Below are 18,335 nucleotides of genomic sequence, written 5' to 3'. Positions count from 1 at the left end.
TCTCAAGCACTGCGCAGGAATCATCCTGAAGTGTTGTGAGAGCCGCGAGAAAATGCCTGAGCGAGCTTTAAGTTAAGTCTAATCAGCAGTTGCGCAGCACAACTATTAGCGTGCTGCTGCAACAACATATTGCTAACATACTGTATTATACTTTGTCTATGACTAACCATTGTTGTGTGACGTGTCTCTGAATATTTTGTTCTGCCCAAGTTGTGTCCGTGTGTGTGCTTCCCATTCCTGGGTGATACTGTATATTGTGGTGTTTTATGTTTATTATGTGTCCATAATCCTGTCGAAGTTCCAACCTGCCATGGTGCTTTTGTCAGGATTAATATTTACCTGTCCTGTTCCCTCTCCTGCTGTCACGTTGCGTGTTTAGTCGATGCTTCAGAGGGAGTTCAACCAGACGACACAGGTATGCGAGCGAAAAAAGAAATCAAATTACACAAACGACTCACCTTCTGTAAGTGCATGACTCCACGTTGGGTGAGTTGCATGTATGATGTGATCTTCATCACGCCTTGAAAGGTGTCATCCGAAATGGATGATTCAACTTTCAGTGTCACAATGGATGCATTTCATTGTGACATTTTAATCAACCTCCATATGAATACTAAGGCTGTTGCTATCGGGCACTGCGGTTGATTTCCATGTGTCTGCTTCATCTTGTAATTTAAAGGACAAATGCCACTTTGTAAACGTATGCCCACATGCTGATTAGTCCTGTAAAGTACGTTGGCACAGTTTAGTCTCAAAAAGTGAACTTGCTCTACAGGGACATCCCCAAAGGAGTGGCATGATCTCTCCTAAAGTCAAGCTAAACTGACTGGCCACCTCAGTAGCCCCTTAAAAAAAATAACATAACTCTTCAAGCTTCAACATAATTAACTTGTAAGTTTAGATGCAAACAGCATGAATTTGGTGTCCGTAAGTAGACGACAAGTAAAACATGTTTGAGGCAGTACTCTCATACGATCACCACCAAGGCAAACTGAGTCACCCCTTTAAGTTACTCTTTCTGTATTACTTAATGGTTTTTAGCCTGTTTTTCATGCCTGACCCTCATGCTCTCCTTGGCTTCAATGTGATGACCAGGACTGTCACGGACAGAAAATTGCAATTTCTGTGATCCTTGCAGTTCAAAGGTGATCTAAGAGAACCATATGCTGTCTAGTTATCAAAGAACATTGAGGTCTGGAGTTAATCAGCTGGAACGACACCTGTGACCTATGGGAGCCCTTTGGGCCTCACCCAACTCTCAATATCCTTTGCTTTCTTGTATTTCTTTGACTACTGCTTTGGAGGAATTTGTGGTAACACAAGTGTCTTTCTCTGTTAACATGACCATGGACTAAAATAAATTAGAAATAACAATAAATCAGAAAATATTAGTTTGCATCTATAAAACAAAAAACTGGTGATAAAAGTAAATCTAAAGAATACCTTGATTAATGCTATTAAGAATAGTGAATTAAATTACATTGGGACATAAACAAATGAAAAGAGTCTATCATTATCTACTGTACATGCTTTCTAGCTTCAAATAGTCAAAAAAGTCCTAACAGCCATCAATGGAAATGGTTAAAGCGGCACTACTGTCAATAGAAACAACATCACACAACAGTGGGAACATGTGGGTGAGTCAACACCAACAACGTTTTGGAGAGCTTATAATTTCTTCATTTATTTTATTTAATTTGGCATTTCAATGCCAGATGTATTTATTAAGCTCCTTTCATTCACAAAGGCATTTCAAAGTGCTTTAAAAGCCAAAGAAGACATTAAATAAGAAAAACAAAAATCTAAAGAGCCAGAAGCACAAAGAAAAGAAGATGAGAGCACAAAGCAATAAGTAGAGGAAAGTGCAGCACTCAGGTATAGGGTGCAAGTTCTTAATATTCAGAGAGTTAGGAAACTGAAATATCTCCCGTGAGTTTGTTCCAGCTCTGTGGAGCATTGTGGTCCACATATATGGTAAAAATATAAATTAAAAACTGTTAAAACTGCATACAAAGAACCGTTCCTTTTTAGGGAATGCTTTCCCTGTTAATAATTCATCCTCATGAAGTCCAGCTACAACAAAAGAAGACCAATAAACATGATGCAAAAGCAAAAAACTACAACTACAACACATTTTGAAAAAGGACTTAATAAAAAAGTAAAGCAAGTACAGAGTCCTCCAGTGCAACTCTGTATTAGAAACATGAAAAGAGCAGTTAAGGTATTTTCACCCTCAGGATTTTCAGACAAGGACCGAATGTAACACCCTCAGCTTGTGCATGCTCATCAGTCTGACTATACCAAGAATCTGGCGATACTTGCATCTAATATGACTCACATACATACATTTACCAAGCACGTAAATCATGTTAAATCTGCTTAGGAATGACAGTATCCTAACGATTCTTTCTGTTCAAAATGTATGCCAATTATACAGCAAAAAACACTTTTTGCTGACTGACCCATGAAATCAATGCCCAGCTTAAACAAACAGCTTTAAATACTGTTCATTATTAATAGGCTGATCAATATTTCCATGCAAAGAAATTGCTTTTAATGTCATCATCTTCACAATTCCACAACGTCCAGCTTGTTAACAGCAGCAAAACTCATGTAATGTTATTAGCGCTCTGCCACATACAGTACTGTTTTTCCCTGCCGCAAGCATTTTACCTCCATTGCGCTTAAGACTGCAAAATGCTGCGTCCCCCTGCTCATTTCTTCATACTTAAACTATATATTCTATAGTATATATTCTGCCTATTACAGGTCTTTCATGCCAAGAGAAAATAATTAAAGACCCCCGGACCAGCTGAACCTCTGTGATCAGCATTCAGTGATGTCGCCCTCGAGATTTCTATGGGTTAGTCCATATTGGTGCTCTCAGGTGTTCTGGGACTTCTGCAAAGCACTTGAACCTGCTATGATGCCTAATTCTAGAGTTTATAATGGCTTTAAAAGTGAACCAAGTTGGAATCATACTTTGTATCCTGCGGACCTCAAGAGACTGCAGGGGGTAGCATGTTTTCCCAACACAGAAGACTTCTGGCCAACTTCCCCTGTTTTGAGTGCTCACAATTTAGACTGAACTGTGCAGAAAATAAGAATAATATGAATTATGTAATTACAATATGGACATAGGGGGTTTAATTAATTACAAATGTCAACCTTCATGCCTCTACATAGCAAATTGTCTTGTATAAATGACATTCTATATATGACATAAATGAATAGTTCAAATGACAAATCAAAATGTCTAGATATTGTGAATGTTATGTTAAACGTTAGGTGACTAACTTTTTGTCATTATATATTGAACCTCCTGAAAGTCAACTACCAAGACATTTATGACATGTCCACATGCCACATCTCTATCATGGCCATGGACTGCTTCTTTAGGCTTATAAAAAGAGTAAAAATCATTATGTTATTAAGTCAAACGACTGCACTGCCTACATTTAAAATAAGATTTAGCACAAGGCTTTTTTAAACTTCATCCATTTACAACATATATGTTTTTCACAGAAAGTATGAAACTCTAGAAATGTACTTACACGTATGCAATGTGGACAAACAAAATGAACCAGTAATTTGACTGAAATAAGAATTAGTAGAAAAAGATAAATGTGTCAACTATCTTCAAGTCAACCAAAATTAATTCAAAGTAAATAGGAATTGTCTCATATTGTAATTAACATTAACTCAAAGTTCCCACTCACGTTTTCAACGATGTTTCAAACATCGTGTTTATGGAAAGAGTCCTACAACACTGAATATTAGCTTATTACGCCTGCTACTTACATAAATAAGGTCACTTTGGGGTGCATGTTTCTATGAAAATTAAACACTCACTACTAATGTCAAGAGGCCCATGAGGTGGGAGTCTAAAGTACATTATTACAGAAAACTTGGACACATCTTTTCCAAAGTTGCTTAAAAATTGTGGTGTTGGAAATTGTCTTGATGCATAAATTAGACAATCACAATAATTTTGGAAAGGTTTCTGACTTTTGACCATACTGTTGGTCGTTTGCACTGCTTCTTGTAAGCGCTCTAGTTTGAGGGTATAGTGTCAGAGCGAAGCCAACACACAGGAGACGTTAGAGTAGGTTGGGATGCAAATTACCGTACTTACATTCTGTTCTTCCAAAAAGAGCAGTAGGATTATTGCAAATGTCGTGAACAAGCCTAACAAACTTTTGGCAGGGTCAAATTTAGAGACTTATGCGAAAATATTTTATACTACTTTTGTATTTGCTTAAGTCATACATATTTAGATGTCACTCAGTTTATTCGTAAAATGCTAGATAATCTTAGAAGCTTTGTCGTGGTATTTTTATACCAAACGTTTAAATGTGACTTTGTGTGACGCTTACACTGACATGTGTTAACTGGGTATTTGTCTGGGTTGTAATTTGTTATCTGTTATCCGCTTTTGAACAAAATCTGAATACAGTCTTATTAAGTCTTTCTTAAAAATATCTTTTTTTTCTTCAAACATACTGTACTCATTCAAGTTCACTGAATGAGAACAGTAAAATAATTTTAACATTCTCATGCTTTGACAAATTGCACATACTGCATCTTTTATAACTTGTATCCCTCTATACATTTAAGGTTGTTTTATTAATATATTTTTTTTCTTCATTTGATCAGGCATCAAAAAGAAGTCGAAGGTGCCTGGTGTCATGATAACGCAGTTTATGGAGGAACTTCCAGAGGGAATGACAACTCCAGATTTCACCCGCAAACCCATTGCTCTGACTATTCAAGAGGGTAAGTCTTAACGTATTTGAGCGATGAACTCATTCCATCTTAAATCAAAAATATATAGCTTTTTCTTTTGCATTTTTTGTGCACTGGTTAGGATCACCAGGGGAGAGTAAATGATTGGGTGTTTTATTGAGGATTTCACCCTTTTTAAACAAGTTGACTTATTTGGTTGAGTTTTTTAGGTTACACCACATTGACATTTGTTGCCATCATTAGTATAAATATAACTTTTAGACTAGATCTTCAAACACAGAATGTATTTGTAAGTATATATTTTAAATTTAAACATTTTAAATTGAACTTAAACATAATGAAAAAATAAATGGTGTCACGTCATTGTAGTTGTCGCTATAAAGCCTACAGGCACTGGGAATGATTTGTCACTAATAAGTAAATCTTCATTTTATTCCATTCCAGGTAAATGTGCTATCTTTAAAGCCATAGTAGTGGGCACCCCAACACCTACTGTAACATGGGGCAGAGCAAACGGAGAAATACATTTTCACCCCGACATGTGTCTGCAAAAGTATGACGAAACATCTCATGAACACACCATTGAGGTAAGCTTTACATGTAGCCGTGAGGTATAAATGAGGACAATCTGCAAGAAACAATAATGGCACGATCACATTATGATTCCAATAGACAAAATGTATCCGCACTCTGCCCAAAAATATGGATGTGATATTACAAAAAATAAACATTGATCAACGATCACAGACGTGTAAACGGTGTATGACAGCGACGCAACAATTTGTTGTCTGATAATGTACTAAACAAAGTGCTAAAATGAGAGATTGCAGCGAAACATGCTTGAAGTTGTCCGTAGTTTGGGATTAAATGGAAGTGAATATGAGACGGAGCACTAGTAATGTAATGTGACAATGCCTTGAGACTCAATAACATAATGAAAATAATAAAATGACATTAACTCTGTGTTTGCATTTCATCAGTTTCCGAAGGTTGCTCCAGAGGATGCAGACACCTACAAGTGTTTTGCAACAAACGAACACGGAAGGGCTGTTTGCACTGTTGTCCTGAATGTTATTCAGGGTAAGATCCTTATTTTCCTTTGAATCACTGTATCTATCAAGTGCAATAGAAACAAATTGAATAATTGAATTAACCTCTTGATACGTTGGCACATTGGTGTTGAACGGTGACAAACAGAATGGAAATTAAGTTTACTGTTTGTTTACAGTTGGATTCTCTAAGACCAAGGAACTTCAAAAGAAACAAGGAGAAGGTGAGGTTTAAAACACATGCCATTTTAAAGTTATTTCTAAAGAGGTTTGTAAATACATTATTTAGCAAGACGTTTAATGTTGTTGGCGGTCATGTCAAGGCTAACCATTGTAAGGTCAAGTCATCACAACAAGAATGCTAATATACATTTCCCTTGCCCTCGTCAGACACAAACATGTGACAAACTAGCACGGCAATTATAAACACATTTATCCTGTTTTAGGGAATTGGACAACCAAATGAGTACAAAGATGAATAGAGGTTGCTGCTTCTTATCTAAGCTATCAATATTCTGAATGATGCAGCAGCTCAATTTATCTGTGCTAGAACCTAGCCCATATATTTTCATTGCAATATGACATTTTTTCACTAATTGGAATTATTGGGAAAAATCCTCCTGTCATGAAACATCTGTCATATTAGTGCTGTCCCATTGCATACTTGACACATTAATGATTCTCCAAGAAATTGACTGAAAAATTTGCACAGTAGAATTGTATTTGTGCATTATGCAATGTGTAGATGTGGTGCATATTAAATAGGATTAGACTCTTCTCGATTAGCCATTTAAGTGCATTTTTACTCCCAGGTGTGAGCCCTGAAAAAATTGGGCAAGGGGCCGAGGAGGGAGGTGGGGTGTAAAGGGGAGAAGTTGCTCACTGATTAGAGGGGATTTTTTTTCCAATATAAATTTCATGATGTAAATTAGTCTCAAATGGTCGACTCTATCTCAGCATTGGCTTTAGGAGGTTAAAGCCTGATTTAGAACAGTAGGCGGCGTGTCGAGCCATTTTTAACCGATGAAATTCCAATATGTATAAATTTGGTAAGAAATGTCAGTAATAACATAAGTATGTGTTTAATCAAAGTAAAGTCATATCATTTAGATTACAGCTAAAAAAAACAACTATATGTGTGCAGTACCTCTTTTAGTTAAAAATAGTTTTATTTTAAAAATAAGAAAAACTTTTAATCCAACTATTATATGTACACTAATAATGAAGTTAAATGAATCCTTTTTGAATACTATCATGACATACATTCAGTAATGGACTGATGTTTTTCATTGTGGTTTACCAGATACAAAGGACTTCAGAAAGAAGCTTAAAAAACGGTGAGTAAAATGTAACCCTAGTTAACATATCTGTTTGTCGCTTAAATTAACTGTTATGGTATTTGTATGATGCCGGTGATTCCTTTTCTATGACAGTGTGAGAGTTATTATTTTTAATGAAAACGCGTGGGTGTGTAGGGCTTAATGAAATAGCTCTCAACAGTAATGACGATGGAACACGTGAGGCGAAGCCGATGGAGCCAGAGGAGAAGGTCTGGGAAATTCTCCTTAGTGCCGACAAGAAAGACTACGAGCGCATCTGTGCGGAGTATGGTATCACTGACTTCCGCCATATGCTGAAGAAACTCACTGAAATGAAGAAAGAGAGAGAGGAGGAAATCGCAGCGGTACGTATCTTTTTAATTCTCTTGTAATTCTATCAAAAGCATGCCCAGCCAATCATCTCTCACTTGTTTAGTAGAATTGGTTTGTTTTTGGTGTCTATCTTAAACTGTATGAGCAGACTCATTAAATACATTTTTGTTTGTTTCTTTTCTTCTTCTTTCTACTGTAGTTTGTTACACACATCAGTACACTGAAACATATTGAAGTCAATGACAACAACTGTGCAACAATTGAGTTGGACATGGACCTCAAGGACCCTACCAGCAAACTTTTCCTGTACAAGGTGAGGGGTGTTAACTACTAACCAGAGTATGAACCTCACTGCGATTAACAATATGTTAACATGTCCATAAATTCTGCAGGATGGCGTCATGGTTCCATTCACCATAGAAGACAGTGATGCGATGAAGCATAATTTGAAACAAGTTGGCAAGAAATATGTATTCACAATTAAAAATCTAGGTTCAGAGGATGCTGGACTCTACTCAGTGGATGTTGGGGGCATCAATGTATTCTCTACAGATTTTAAAGGTATGTTTTCAATCAAGTAATTCAAATTACATTGGGTTTAAGTAAATTCAGTCCAAGGATCACTGATATATTATTGCTGACCACAGATGCTTTTAATAACTGTAACTAAATGCACACAGTGAGACAGGCCAGCTACCAGTGAGCCTGTACAGAACATATTGTTTAGGAAATGGATGGGATAGATTGATGAAGCTTCTTTTTTTTCTATTTTGTGCCTTTCTGTATCCCTAAAGTGCCTGAAGTTGACTTTGCTGTCAAAATACAAGAAGTTAAAGCAGCTGAACGAGAGGACGCCCTCTTTCAATGTGTCCTGACTGCACCTTTGAATGAGCTCAAATGGTTGGGCAAAACTGCTCCGCTGACAAATAGCGAGAAACATGAAATCACTGTATCTGAAGATAAGCTCATACACAAGTTGATTGTGCGGGACTGTATGCCTCTGGACGCCGGCATCTATGCTGCTGTGGCAGGAATCAAATCCTGCAATGCCTGGCTTGTAGTTGAAGGTGGGAAAATTACAAATTCCAGTTGCATGCATACAAGGAATACCTTGAAAATACTTTTCCCAGACACCAAATATTTGTTAAATATTATCTTTTATAGCCGACAAGGATCCTGCCAACAAGGGCAAGAAGGCAACTCGCAAAACTACAGTGGCTGGAGGCGGTAATGATGAAGATCTGATGAAAATAGCTAAGGAACAGCAGGAAAAATATCAGAAAGAAATGGAAGAGAAAATGGAAATTGCCAAGAAGGCTCAAGCAGAGCGAGAAGCGGCAGAAGCAGCTACCAAAGTGGAGGCTGAAGCAGCTAAAAAGGCAGCGGCAGAAGAAAAAGCTGCAGCTTTAGCTGCAGCTAAGGCTGCAGCTGCAGCTAAGGCTGCGGCAAAGAAGGAAGCGGCCAGCAAGGATGCAGCTGCCAGCAAGGATGCAGCTGCCAAGAAGAAAAAAGCTGGTGCCACTGATGGTAGCGGAGGTACTGGCGGAGCTGGTGGTGCTGGGTCTGATGGTGGCAAAGGAGTAGGTGCTGGTGGTGCTGGAGTTGCTGGTGGTGCTGGAGGTGCTGGTGGTGCTGGAGGTGCTGGTGGTGCTGGAAGTGCTGGAGGTGCTGGGGGAGCTGGAGGTGCTGGGGGTGCTGGAGGTGCTGGGGGAGCTGGAGGTGCTGGTGGTGCTGCAGGGGGGGCAGGGGCTAATGGAACTGATGGTGGCAAAGGTGCAGATGGTGGTGCCGGTGGTGGAGGCAAAGATGGAATTGCAGCTGGAGCTAAAGGTGGAGCTGGAGGTGGAGCTGGAGCTGGAGGTGGAGCTAAAGGTGGAGCTGGAGGTGGAACTGGAGGTGGAGCTAAAGGTGGAGCTGGAGGTGGAGCTGGAGGTGGTGAAGGTTCGGGAGGAGACTTTGAAGGAGAAGAAGAATACGATTCATTTGAAGATTCTGATGGAGAAATTGAGGGAGAGGGAGGCGGAGAAGGAGTGGGAAATAGAAAAGGAGCAGGAGATGGAAAAGGAGCGGGAGATGGAAAAGGAGCGGGAGATGGAGAGGGAAAAGGAGGAGAAGGAGGTGGAAAAGGAGGGAAACGCAAGAAACGTGCAAGAGAAGGTCCACTTGTTCCAGATACAGTGATAGGTAAGAACTATATTGTAATTTATGTTGATAGACTTAATGACAAACAATTGCTTCCAAAATGTGTCCTTTATTCTTGTTAATGATGTTTTTATGTATTGATATTAGTCTCCTCTTTATTTCTCTTATCTACATTTTACAATTCTCTTGATGTTTATTTGTTACTGTTGTTTGTCTTTTCCATTAACTTTCAGATTCATTAAAGTCTATTTGTGCATTGATCTTGAATTAATATCTTTACAAATATATATATATATTTAATCAACAATACTGTTATAGAAAACTTTGAAACATTTTCAAAAGAAAAACTGATAAAGATTTAGCTCAGATCATGCAGAATGAATGTCAGTATGTATATCACATTTATTTTTAGTGAGAGTCAAGTCATCATTAGTTTATCATTGATAGTATATTATTATATTTAGATGCTTGACATTCTGAATAAAGTTGGTAATTATTATCACCAATAGGAGATAATAACGATGAGGGAACCACAAATCAACCAGGTGAAAAATCTGGGAAAAAAGGAAAACGTCTCAAAAAGAAAAATGTGGAGGTTGAAGAAGCTGTTGTTGGTAAGAGATGTCAAAGGCTGCATGTTGTAGACAAGTTACTGACTATTAAAGTCATTTGGGAATGAAAATGACTTTGACATCACAAATGCAGAAAACTTTGATGCACGCTGACACAACAAAGCTCTGTGCTGCTCCGCTTCGCAGATCGTAGCGAAAAAGCTCCATGTGGCCGAGTGAATCTGAAAAGATAGTTTAGAAAGATTTTGTTCAGCCTCAGTGACGGAATTTACCTTATTTTATATTTTACTTATTTAGCATAGGGTTCAGAGTTACGTTTACTAATTCTTGAAAATCATTTCAGTTGTAAAAACTACAGTACAATGTAGTTTTCATCCGTCCCAGGAAACTTAATTGCTCACGTGGTTTTCAATTAAAATCATTTGAAAACCTGGGGATTTAACTATTTATTATTAACTAACGGCTACATTTTGCAATTATTTATTAATCAACACGTTTGACAACTTTGATTAATAAAACATAATTATATCTTTATGTTTGTTTGTTTTCATGCCTCTTCTGAGAAACAGACAGTAGCATACCATCTATATGCTATGCTATATTCTGCTTCATCTTCCATCCAATTCTATTCTCAAATTAATATAGATGGTCTATATTTGTGTTTTGCGTGTACATGTTTGTTGAGATGTTGGTCTTATTGTTGTTATAAATACCTTGTTTAATTCAAGTTTGTTATGTTAAAGGGGGGATATGGAAAAGGTGAATTAACTTAAGGTGTACTCAAGTTGAAATCATAAAAGGTGATTTTGTGGTTTGGTATATTTGAGAAACTAACTATTACACAATCAATTTACAATACCGTTGTTGAATACTACCAAAATTAAAATTAATGATCAGCACTTTTTTATTGCTCACTCTTTTGTGATACCATGTCTACATGTAACAAGTAACTTTAGTCACTAGACTACAGTCTGAACTACAAAAGAAAAACAATCAAAGAGACCTTTAGGTTAATTAAGTAAATTTACAAATACAACATTATGGAATCGATCTTCAATATACCACCTTTTCCACCACCTTCTTTTTCTGTATTGAAGTTCATGTTTGTTAGTTCTGTTGTTGCTGCTGATCTTGCTTTCACGCTCCATGTTAACATAACAAATTGTTACTGTTTTCATTAATGTTATTTGTAAGGCATATCCAACAGCATATGAGAAACATAGGATTGATGGTAATTACGATGATATCCCCTGAAACTGAAAATAAAGCGAAAAACAGAGAAGCGAGCGGTGCCAGTGGTGATGGCACCGGGCCAGCAGCAGGCTGTGATGAATCTGCTGAAAATGGTGAGGGTGCAGACGGCGGTGAGCCAGCAGCAGCTGGCAAGCGTTCAGGCCCTGCATGGCAAGGCCCATTGATCGTGGAGACAGTTAGTGGTAAGATTACTGGCGCTGCATTAACTGCTGCATGGGAAGCACTATCACTGAATAAAGTCATTTTTATGAGCAGATGACTTTTTCAGAAGTTTGAGGCTTAACACTCAACATGTGTGGCCACTGAGCAGAATGCTACATGTGATCTCTAAAGGGTTAAATGGCCTTTTAGAATGATCAGCAAGAGTGGATTTGACCTTGAGAGTGCTTTAAGAAAATTTGATGCACTATTGGATCTGTCAATAGCACACCATATAACAGTGCAATGAATCAAAACATACTTACGTCTTATGTTTTGTAGACTATAGCATTGGTTATATAATTTTATTTCTGTGACTTACAGGTTGGATATCAGCGGGCGATATTTATACGTCCACCTCCGTCTCTTATGTATTGTTTTGCAGTCTGTGAGTATGTATGTGTGTGTGTAATGTTTAACTGCTACTGTGCTCTGTGTTAACAATCTTGCTTGCCTTTTGAAATGGTAATTCAGGATGAGTCGGTGCATTGAGGTGAATTATTTACATGAGCAAAAGCAGAACTGATTCTGTTCTTGATGCAAAAACTGCAACGCTTGTACGTAAACACAACTCTTACACAACTTGATGATGGAAGACGAAGCAAGCCGACTTTGGAGGATGACAATGTGATAAAACCCACTTCTGCACAATGAAGACTGAATTCAGATCAACCAAGAGAAAAATGCTCATTTCTTCAACTGACCAAGGAAATGTTAGACTTGAGTGGGATTCTTTTTCTATTTTAAGGGCGTGTGTTTCTTTTAACTGTAAGTAAATGAACAGAGGCAAATGAGAGCCTCGCTGATGACATTCTTATAAGCTTCAACTCTGCAAACTGTTTCAAGTTGAAGAAAGGCCAATCCCAAACAAGACAATCAAGAAGAAGACATCTTCATCAAGTTTCAAATAAATACCAAATATGCTTCTCTTACATCTATTACAAACATGGATGATATAGTCTGTTTAAGTGTGATATTTTCTGACATGTCTGCATTTTATCATGTATTTTAAATACATGATTTAAAAAATGTAAAAAAAAAGTTTGATGACTGTGAGGTAAGTGTGTAAACATCCATACATGGATGCATTACAAAAACTTTAAACAACTACACAACTTGTATTCAGATGTGAGCTGTTGGCCGTGTGCATTCGATAACTTAGTGGTTGATGAATCCTCAGATCCAGGAGTTCACTTTCATGCTGGGCTTTCTAACTGCAATGCCATTGTTGGAGAAGCAGCAGAGCTGGAGTGTAAAGTGAGCAGAGAGGACTGTGAGGGACTCTGGTACAAAGATGGAGAAGAGGTAAGCCCAGGGTCTAAATGGCTTGGATGTTTTTGCAGTAACATAGGATTGTCATCTATTCATATATGTGAGAGCTTCAAATGAGACTTGATTCATATTTGATGTTACAGAAATGTGTTTGTTTTGTTCTAGATCAAATCATCTGAGGGTATAACCATTTCAAAGGACGGAACTTTCCACAGGCTCAAAATTCACAAAGTCACAGAGGAATTCGCTGGAAAATATAAATTTGAAGCAGATGGACGGAAGACAGAGTCCATGATTGTTGTTGAAGGTAGGAATCATTTCCTTACAGAAATTACTTATTTGCATAAAGAGGTTGCATCACTCATTAGAGAGCACACACAGGTTGTGATGAAAATAGATTTGTACAGCAGATTGCTTTGAAGTTGATCTTAAGTACATAACTAGAAAGCATGAGACTTTTTTAAAAGGTCTCTCTTTATTGTTTTACCAATCTTTGTAGATCCACCCAGATTTTCTGCTAAAGACCTGGAAGCATTTAAAAAACCTGTAACAGTGAAAAAAGGACACAAAGCTACCTTCAAACTACCTTACATTGGACGGGAACCTATAAAAATTCAGTGGTACCTTGAGGGTGAAGAGCTTTCGGAGGAAGCAACTATCAAGTTAGATCACTCGGAGGGCTCCAGCCGTCTGCTTCTAACCAAGCTTCAGCGCAAGGACAGTGGTGAAGTCAAGATCAAAATCAAAAATGAGTTTGGCACTGTTGAGGCCTTCAGCCAGCTTATTGTACTGGGTATGTATACAAACATTATTTAACAGTATTTTGTATGCACCTATAGAGTAAGTGGCCGACAAAATACCTGCCTTACTGAATTTTTTTGTTACACTTTAGGTAACATGTTCAGCACAGATTAATATTCTATATGCTACTTTTTTTTCTGGCAGATAAACCCACTCCTCCAATGGGACCTCTGGAGATCGTGGAAGCCTCCTCCTCTGCAATTGATTTCAAGTGGAGGCCCCCAAAAGACAGCGGTGGCTGCAAGATAGGCAACTACATCCTTGAGCGTCAACAAGTTGGCCGCAACACCTGGAAGAAAGTGGGGCCAATTGGTGCAGAGTCCAAATACAAGGACACTGATGTAGACCACGGCAGGAGGTACTGCTATCGCATCAGAGTGGAGACTGAAATGGGCACCAGTGAGCTGATGGAAACAGAAGACATTCAGGCCGGAACAAAAGGTAAACTCAAAACAATGTCTGAAGTTGCAATGCAAAAAATTGGCAGATTCACTTTCCGCTGCAAATCTCTTAAATATAATTCAACTTTGGTGAACCAACACATTTGCATAGTTGACTAATAGCAGATCAACTTGATGGTGTTGATGTTTGAAGAGAGTCTGATAATCCAAAATGGAGGAAGCTATTGTAGCTTTTTAGTTGTTTTGCATCATTCAGTTTAGAGTACACACTGCTCCTCAAAAGAGGCATGCTTTTCAGACAGTTATGGGTTAGTGGTTGATGCTGTGCATATATACATCTATTTAACTATGTAAATGTATTGTCCTATTAGCAACGCTTCAATGATTGTTAATTAACTAAAACATTGTATTATCCTGAGAACAAAATCCTAGGGGATAAAACGCCGCAATACAGATGAAATAGAAAGAAACTCAGAGGGCTTTTGTGACTGCATATAGCACTAGCACGTTCACTGCTTCCTAGCATGATAGCTGTTATCTCACCAGCAACAATAGTTCACCAACTAGTCTGGTGAGTAGACCCTCCATCATCAAGCCACTACCATCCCCCAATTTATGAAATCACCCTGAATTTCACTCGGCCACTTTCAGGTGTGACTGGGTCTTGCCTAACCAATGATACTCTTTTTGACTAAGAAATTATATCAGATCCTAATCTTTTGTGTACAGCATACCCTGGACCTCCATCAGCACCAAAGGTTGTAACTGCCTTCAGGACCTGCATCACCCTCTCTTGGTCTCCTCCATCCGACACTGGAGGAACCAACATTCTGGGATACAACCTTGAGAAACGCAAGAAGGGCAGCAACATGTGGAGCTTAGTCAATCCACCTGATGACATGATCAAAGGTTAATGATTATGCATACATTATTTCTGGTTGATCATGATCATGTTTTGACATTCTGTTTCAACACAAAAGTGAACGTCTTATTGCTGCGATTCCTATATTGCATGTGTGTGTTTTTCCTATACAGGTAAGGGATTTGGAGTTAAAGATGTGGCCGAGGGCGTGGCGTACGAATTCCGAGTGTCAGCAATCAACAACTCTGGAGCGGGTGAATTCAGTGCACCATCTGAGTTTGTGTTTGCCAGAGATCCTAAAAGTAGGTGGACATTTAGAACTGTTATCACAGTCATTATTTCATCAACACTTCATATAGCCTACGAATTGCAGCCCTGAATGTGATTCATGTGTTACAGAGCCTCCTGGTAAAGTCATAGACTTCAAAGTGACAGATTCCACCTACACAACCCTGTCCCTGTCTTGGACCGAACCCAAGGACATTGAGGGGGTTGAGGATGAAGCCAAGGGATATTTTGTGGAGATCAGGCCTGCAGAGAGCACAGAATGGGAACGCTGCAATTTAAACGCAACAACCATGACTTCCTATACAGTGAAAGGCTTGAAGTCAATGGGCATGTACTGGGTGAGAGCCATAGCTACTAATGATGGAGGAGAGGGAGAGTCACAGGAACTGGATAATTACATCCTCGCTACGCCCCCTCCAGGTAAGAAAATCACTTCAGAGTTACTTCTGTCAAACTGTAATATAATATAAATATTGTGATTACAGGGAAACCACTTCATAGTTAAAGAACCAGTAGTTGTACAACCAGTAAGTTTAATTTACTGATGAAAATAATCCGATTTTTTAAACTGATCTAAATCAACTATGTAGATGTGGGGAGCTCAAATAAAAGCAAAGTTTATTGTGAAAATCCAGACCTAAGTTAACCTAAATACATTAATAGATACTCTACAAACCAACTAACAGTTAACTTGATCAGGATCATTAATGCCTGGTTTGAACAATTAAGATAAATACAATGATGCACTGGGTTTTATGTTGACTTTAATCTACAAATTGGTTTGTGTCAATTTGGTTGGATTATGGTGGTGGGGGTTTGGATCAGTACAAATCCCAATCCTTGTCAAATTGATAACACAAATGATTGTAGCAGTAGATCTACTGCACATACTATAACAAACAATTAGAGTTTTCTGATTTGCACATTATCCTTAAAAAGCCATTGTAAACAGCTAAAACAATGACAATAAATGACCAACTTTTATCCTGCTGTTCACCCAGTGAGACCACGATTCTCAGATGCCAAAATCAAGAGTTTCATGGTGGTGAGAGCAGGGAATTCTGCACGATTCACCATTAACTTTGAGGTAATTTTGGAAGAACTTTAGACAACATATATCCATGACAATGAATATATAGGGATCTAATTTCGTCTTCTGACAAATTCATATTTCCATATTCTTTGTAGGCATCTCCTTGGCCTGAGGTCATCTGGCTGAAAGATGGATCACTACTGCCTAAAAAGGTGACCATTAGCAATGCAGAGGAAACATCCCAGCTGCTGATTCCTTCTGCTGAGCGCTCAGATACTGGAATCTATACCATCATTGTCAAGAATATTATCGCCCAAGAATCATTTAGCATTGAAATAAGAGTCACAGGTGAGTTTGGCAAAATACTCTACCTTCTTGCTGTCTAAATAATCCTCCTATTCTATATACTGTAGATACAAATATAAATGTTTGTATCTGAACTGCAGATGAGCCGAAGCCACCGGGTCCTGTAGAGGCTGACGAAAACGTGCCTGGGACAGTGACCATTTCATGGACCCCGTCACCAGATGAGAAACGTGACGACAGGCTGCACTACATGGTGACCAAGCGTGATTCAAGTAAAGGCATTTGGCAAACCATTGCAGATCACATCTTCAACAATAGATTGACAGTCAGCAACATAATGCCGGGCAGAGAATACCAGTTCAGAGTCTTTGCAAAGAATGACATGGGCTGCTCCAAATACTCTGAATCACCGAAGTGGCTGATTTCTACCAAAAAAGGTATGTAAATGCTGGATTACCCAGTTTGTCAAGAAATAGACAAATATCTGTATTTGAAGAAACATGTATCACCAAGACACAGAATCAAGCAAATTTACCATTGTCATCACATACTCTATTAGCACAGACACAGAAACAGAAACAGACAGTGAGAGTGTTTTGCTGTAATAACATGACGAACTCCAGTATATATATATATATATATATATATATATATATATATACACACACACACACACAGTATAGGTCAATGTTCTTCTGTTTGACGATTACAGTTCTAATTTAATGCGATACAAATGTTCTCTTTTCCAGAAAAGTTCACTGTGAACGTGCCAAAAACAAAGCCATGTAATCTACAGTGTCCTCCCAAGTTCCTTGTCCCACTGAAAATGCACACTGCTCCTCAAGGGTATGAATGCTACATGAGCTGTGCTATAAAAGGGGATCCAACACCTCATGTGACTTGGCTCCGCAACAATGTCAGTCTGAATACCAACACTAACTACTTCATATCCAACACCTGTGGAGTCTGCTCACTGCTCATATTGACGGTTGGATCCAAAGACACCGGGGATTACAAGATTGTTGCAGAAAACTCATTGGGGAGGGCAGAATGCTCCACTAAACTGACAGTCAGAGGTAAATCTTTACCAGAGTGGAACTGTATTTTTAAGATGCTTTCACCATGTCTGCATGGGTTGGCATGTTATACAGTGATGCTCTTTGAAATCTAAAACTAATAGCTGCCTTTGTCTTTTTTTACAGAATAAATGAACACACTGAAGATGGAAGAATTGCTCTAAAATGCTTACAGAAACTAATTTGTTGGTCATTCACATATTGTCAAATGTAGAATGAATGATTATTTATTTTGCCGTGATATTTTCGTTTTAGGTTGCTAACTACTTGACTAATCCCCATACAGGCCGGCATTTATTCAAAGTTAAACTCACAATAAAGTCTTAGAGATGCAAATTTTGCTGAAATAAAAGCCACAAACTTGGTTGGTTTGTTTTGGGCGATCTCAATAAAATGGAAGCTTTAAATACTAGTGTGCAATGCAACATATTTTAACGCAGGTAGTGTGCATGTTAAATACCAAAAACAGTGTCCTGTACTGAAAATACAGGACACATGTGTTTTATTGAATTTAATAGTTCTATTTTAAGATGTTTGTCTAACCCTAATGGAACTATCTGCTTGTGTCTTTCAATTATTTTTAAATGTAGAGATTGGTTGTTTGCAATTACCTTTCCGTCATTGTGGATTTACAATTTTCCTCTAAACTGAAATGACAATAAATTACTGATTTAACAAATGTA

General features: G+C 38.2%; 1 protein-coding gene across 2 annotated transcripts; it reads left to right on the top strand.

The window, feature by feature from the left end:
* Positions 1–2,801: 2,801 nt before the first annotated feature.
* On the top strand, positions 2,802–18,335 carry igfn1.1 (immunoglobulin like and fibronectin type III domain containing 1, tandem duplicate 1). 2 transcript variants are annotated; one of them, XM_068712533.1, is made up of 24 exons: positions 2,802–2,863; positions 4,657–4,776; positions 5,191–5,333; positions 5,727–5,826; positions 5,975–6,019; positions 7,099–7,132; positions 7,296–7,479; positions 7,647–7,760; positions 7,840–8,008; positions 8,242–8,514; positions 8,612–9,631; positions 10,099–10,203; positions 12,794–12,918; positions 13,051–13,192; positions 13,385–13,678; positions 13,831–14,127; positions 14,817–14,996; positions 15,123–15,251; positions 15,349–15,657; positions 16,239–16,324; positions 16,426–16,618; positions 16,717–17,013; positions 17,326–17,652; positions 17,779–18,335. In XM_068712533.1, exons 1-24 carry the CDS (start codon positions 2,860–2,862, stop codon positions 17,781–17,783), a joined length of 4,695 nt encoding a protein of 1,564 aa, XP_068568634.1. In that variant the 5' UTR covers positions 2,802–2,859; the 3' UTR covers positions 17,784–18,335. The 2 variants fall into 2 exon arrangements, with proteins under 2 accessions (XP_068568634.1, XP_068568635.1); XM_068712534.1 differs by lacking the exon at positions 10,099–10,203.

Source organism: Cebidichthys violaceus, unplaced genomic scaffold, assembly GCF_023349555.1.
Source record: "Cebidichthys violaceus isolate CVI_PGR_0920_01 unplaced genomic scaffold, fCebVio1.0.p SCAF_17, whole genome shotgun sequence".
Taxonomy (NCBI): domain Eukaryota; kingdom Metazoa; phylum Chordata; class Actinopteri; order Perciformes; family Stichaeidae; genus Cebidichthys; species Cebidichthys violaceus.
Note: the sequence above shows the minus strand (reverse complement) of the source record. Positions and strands in the feature narration are given on the sequence as shown.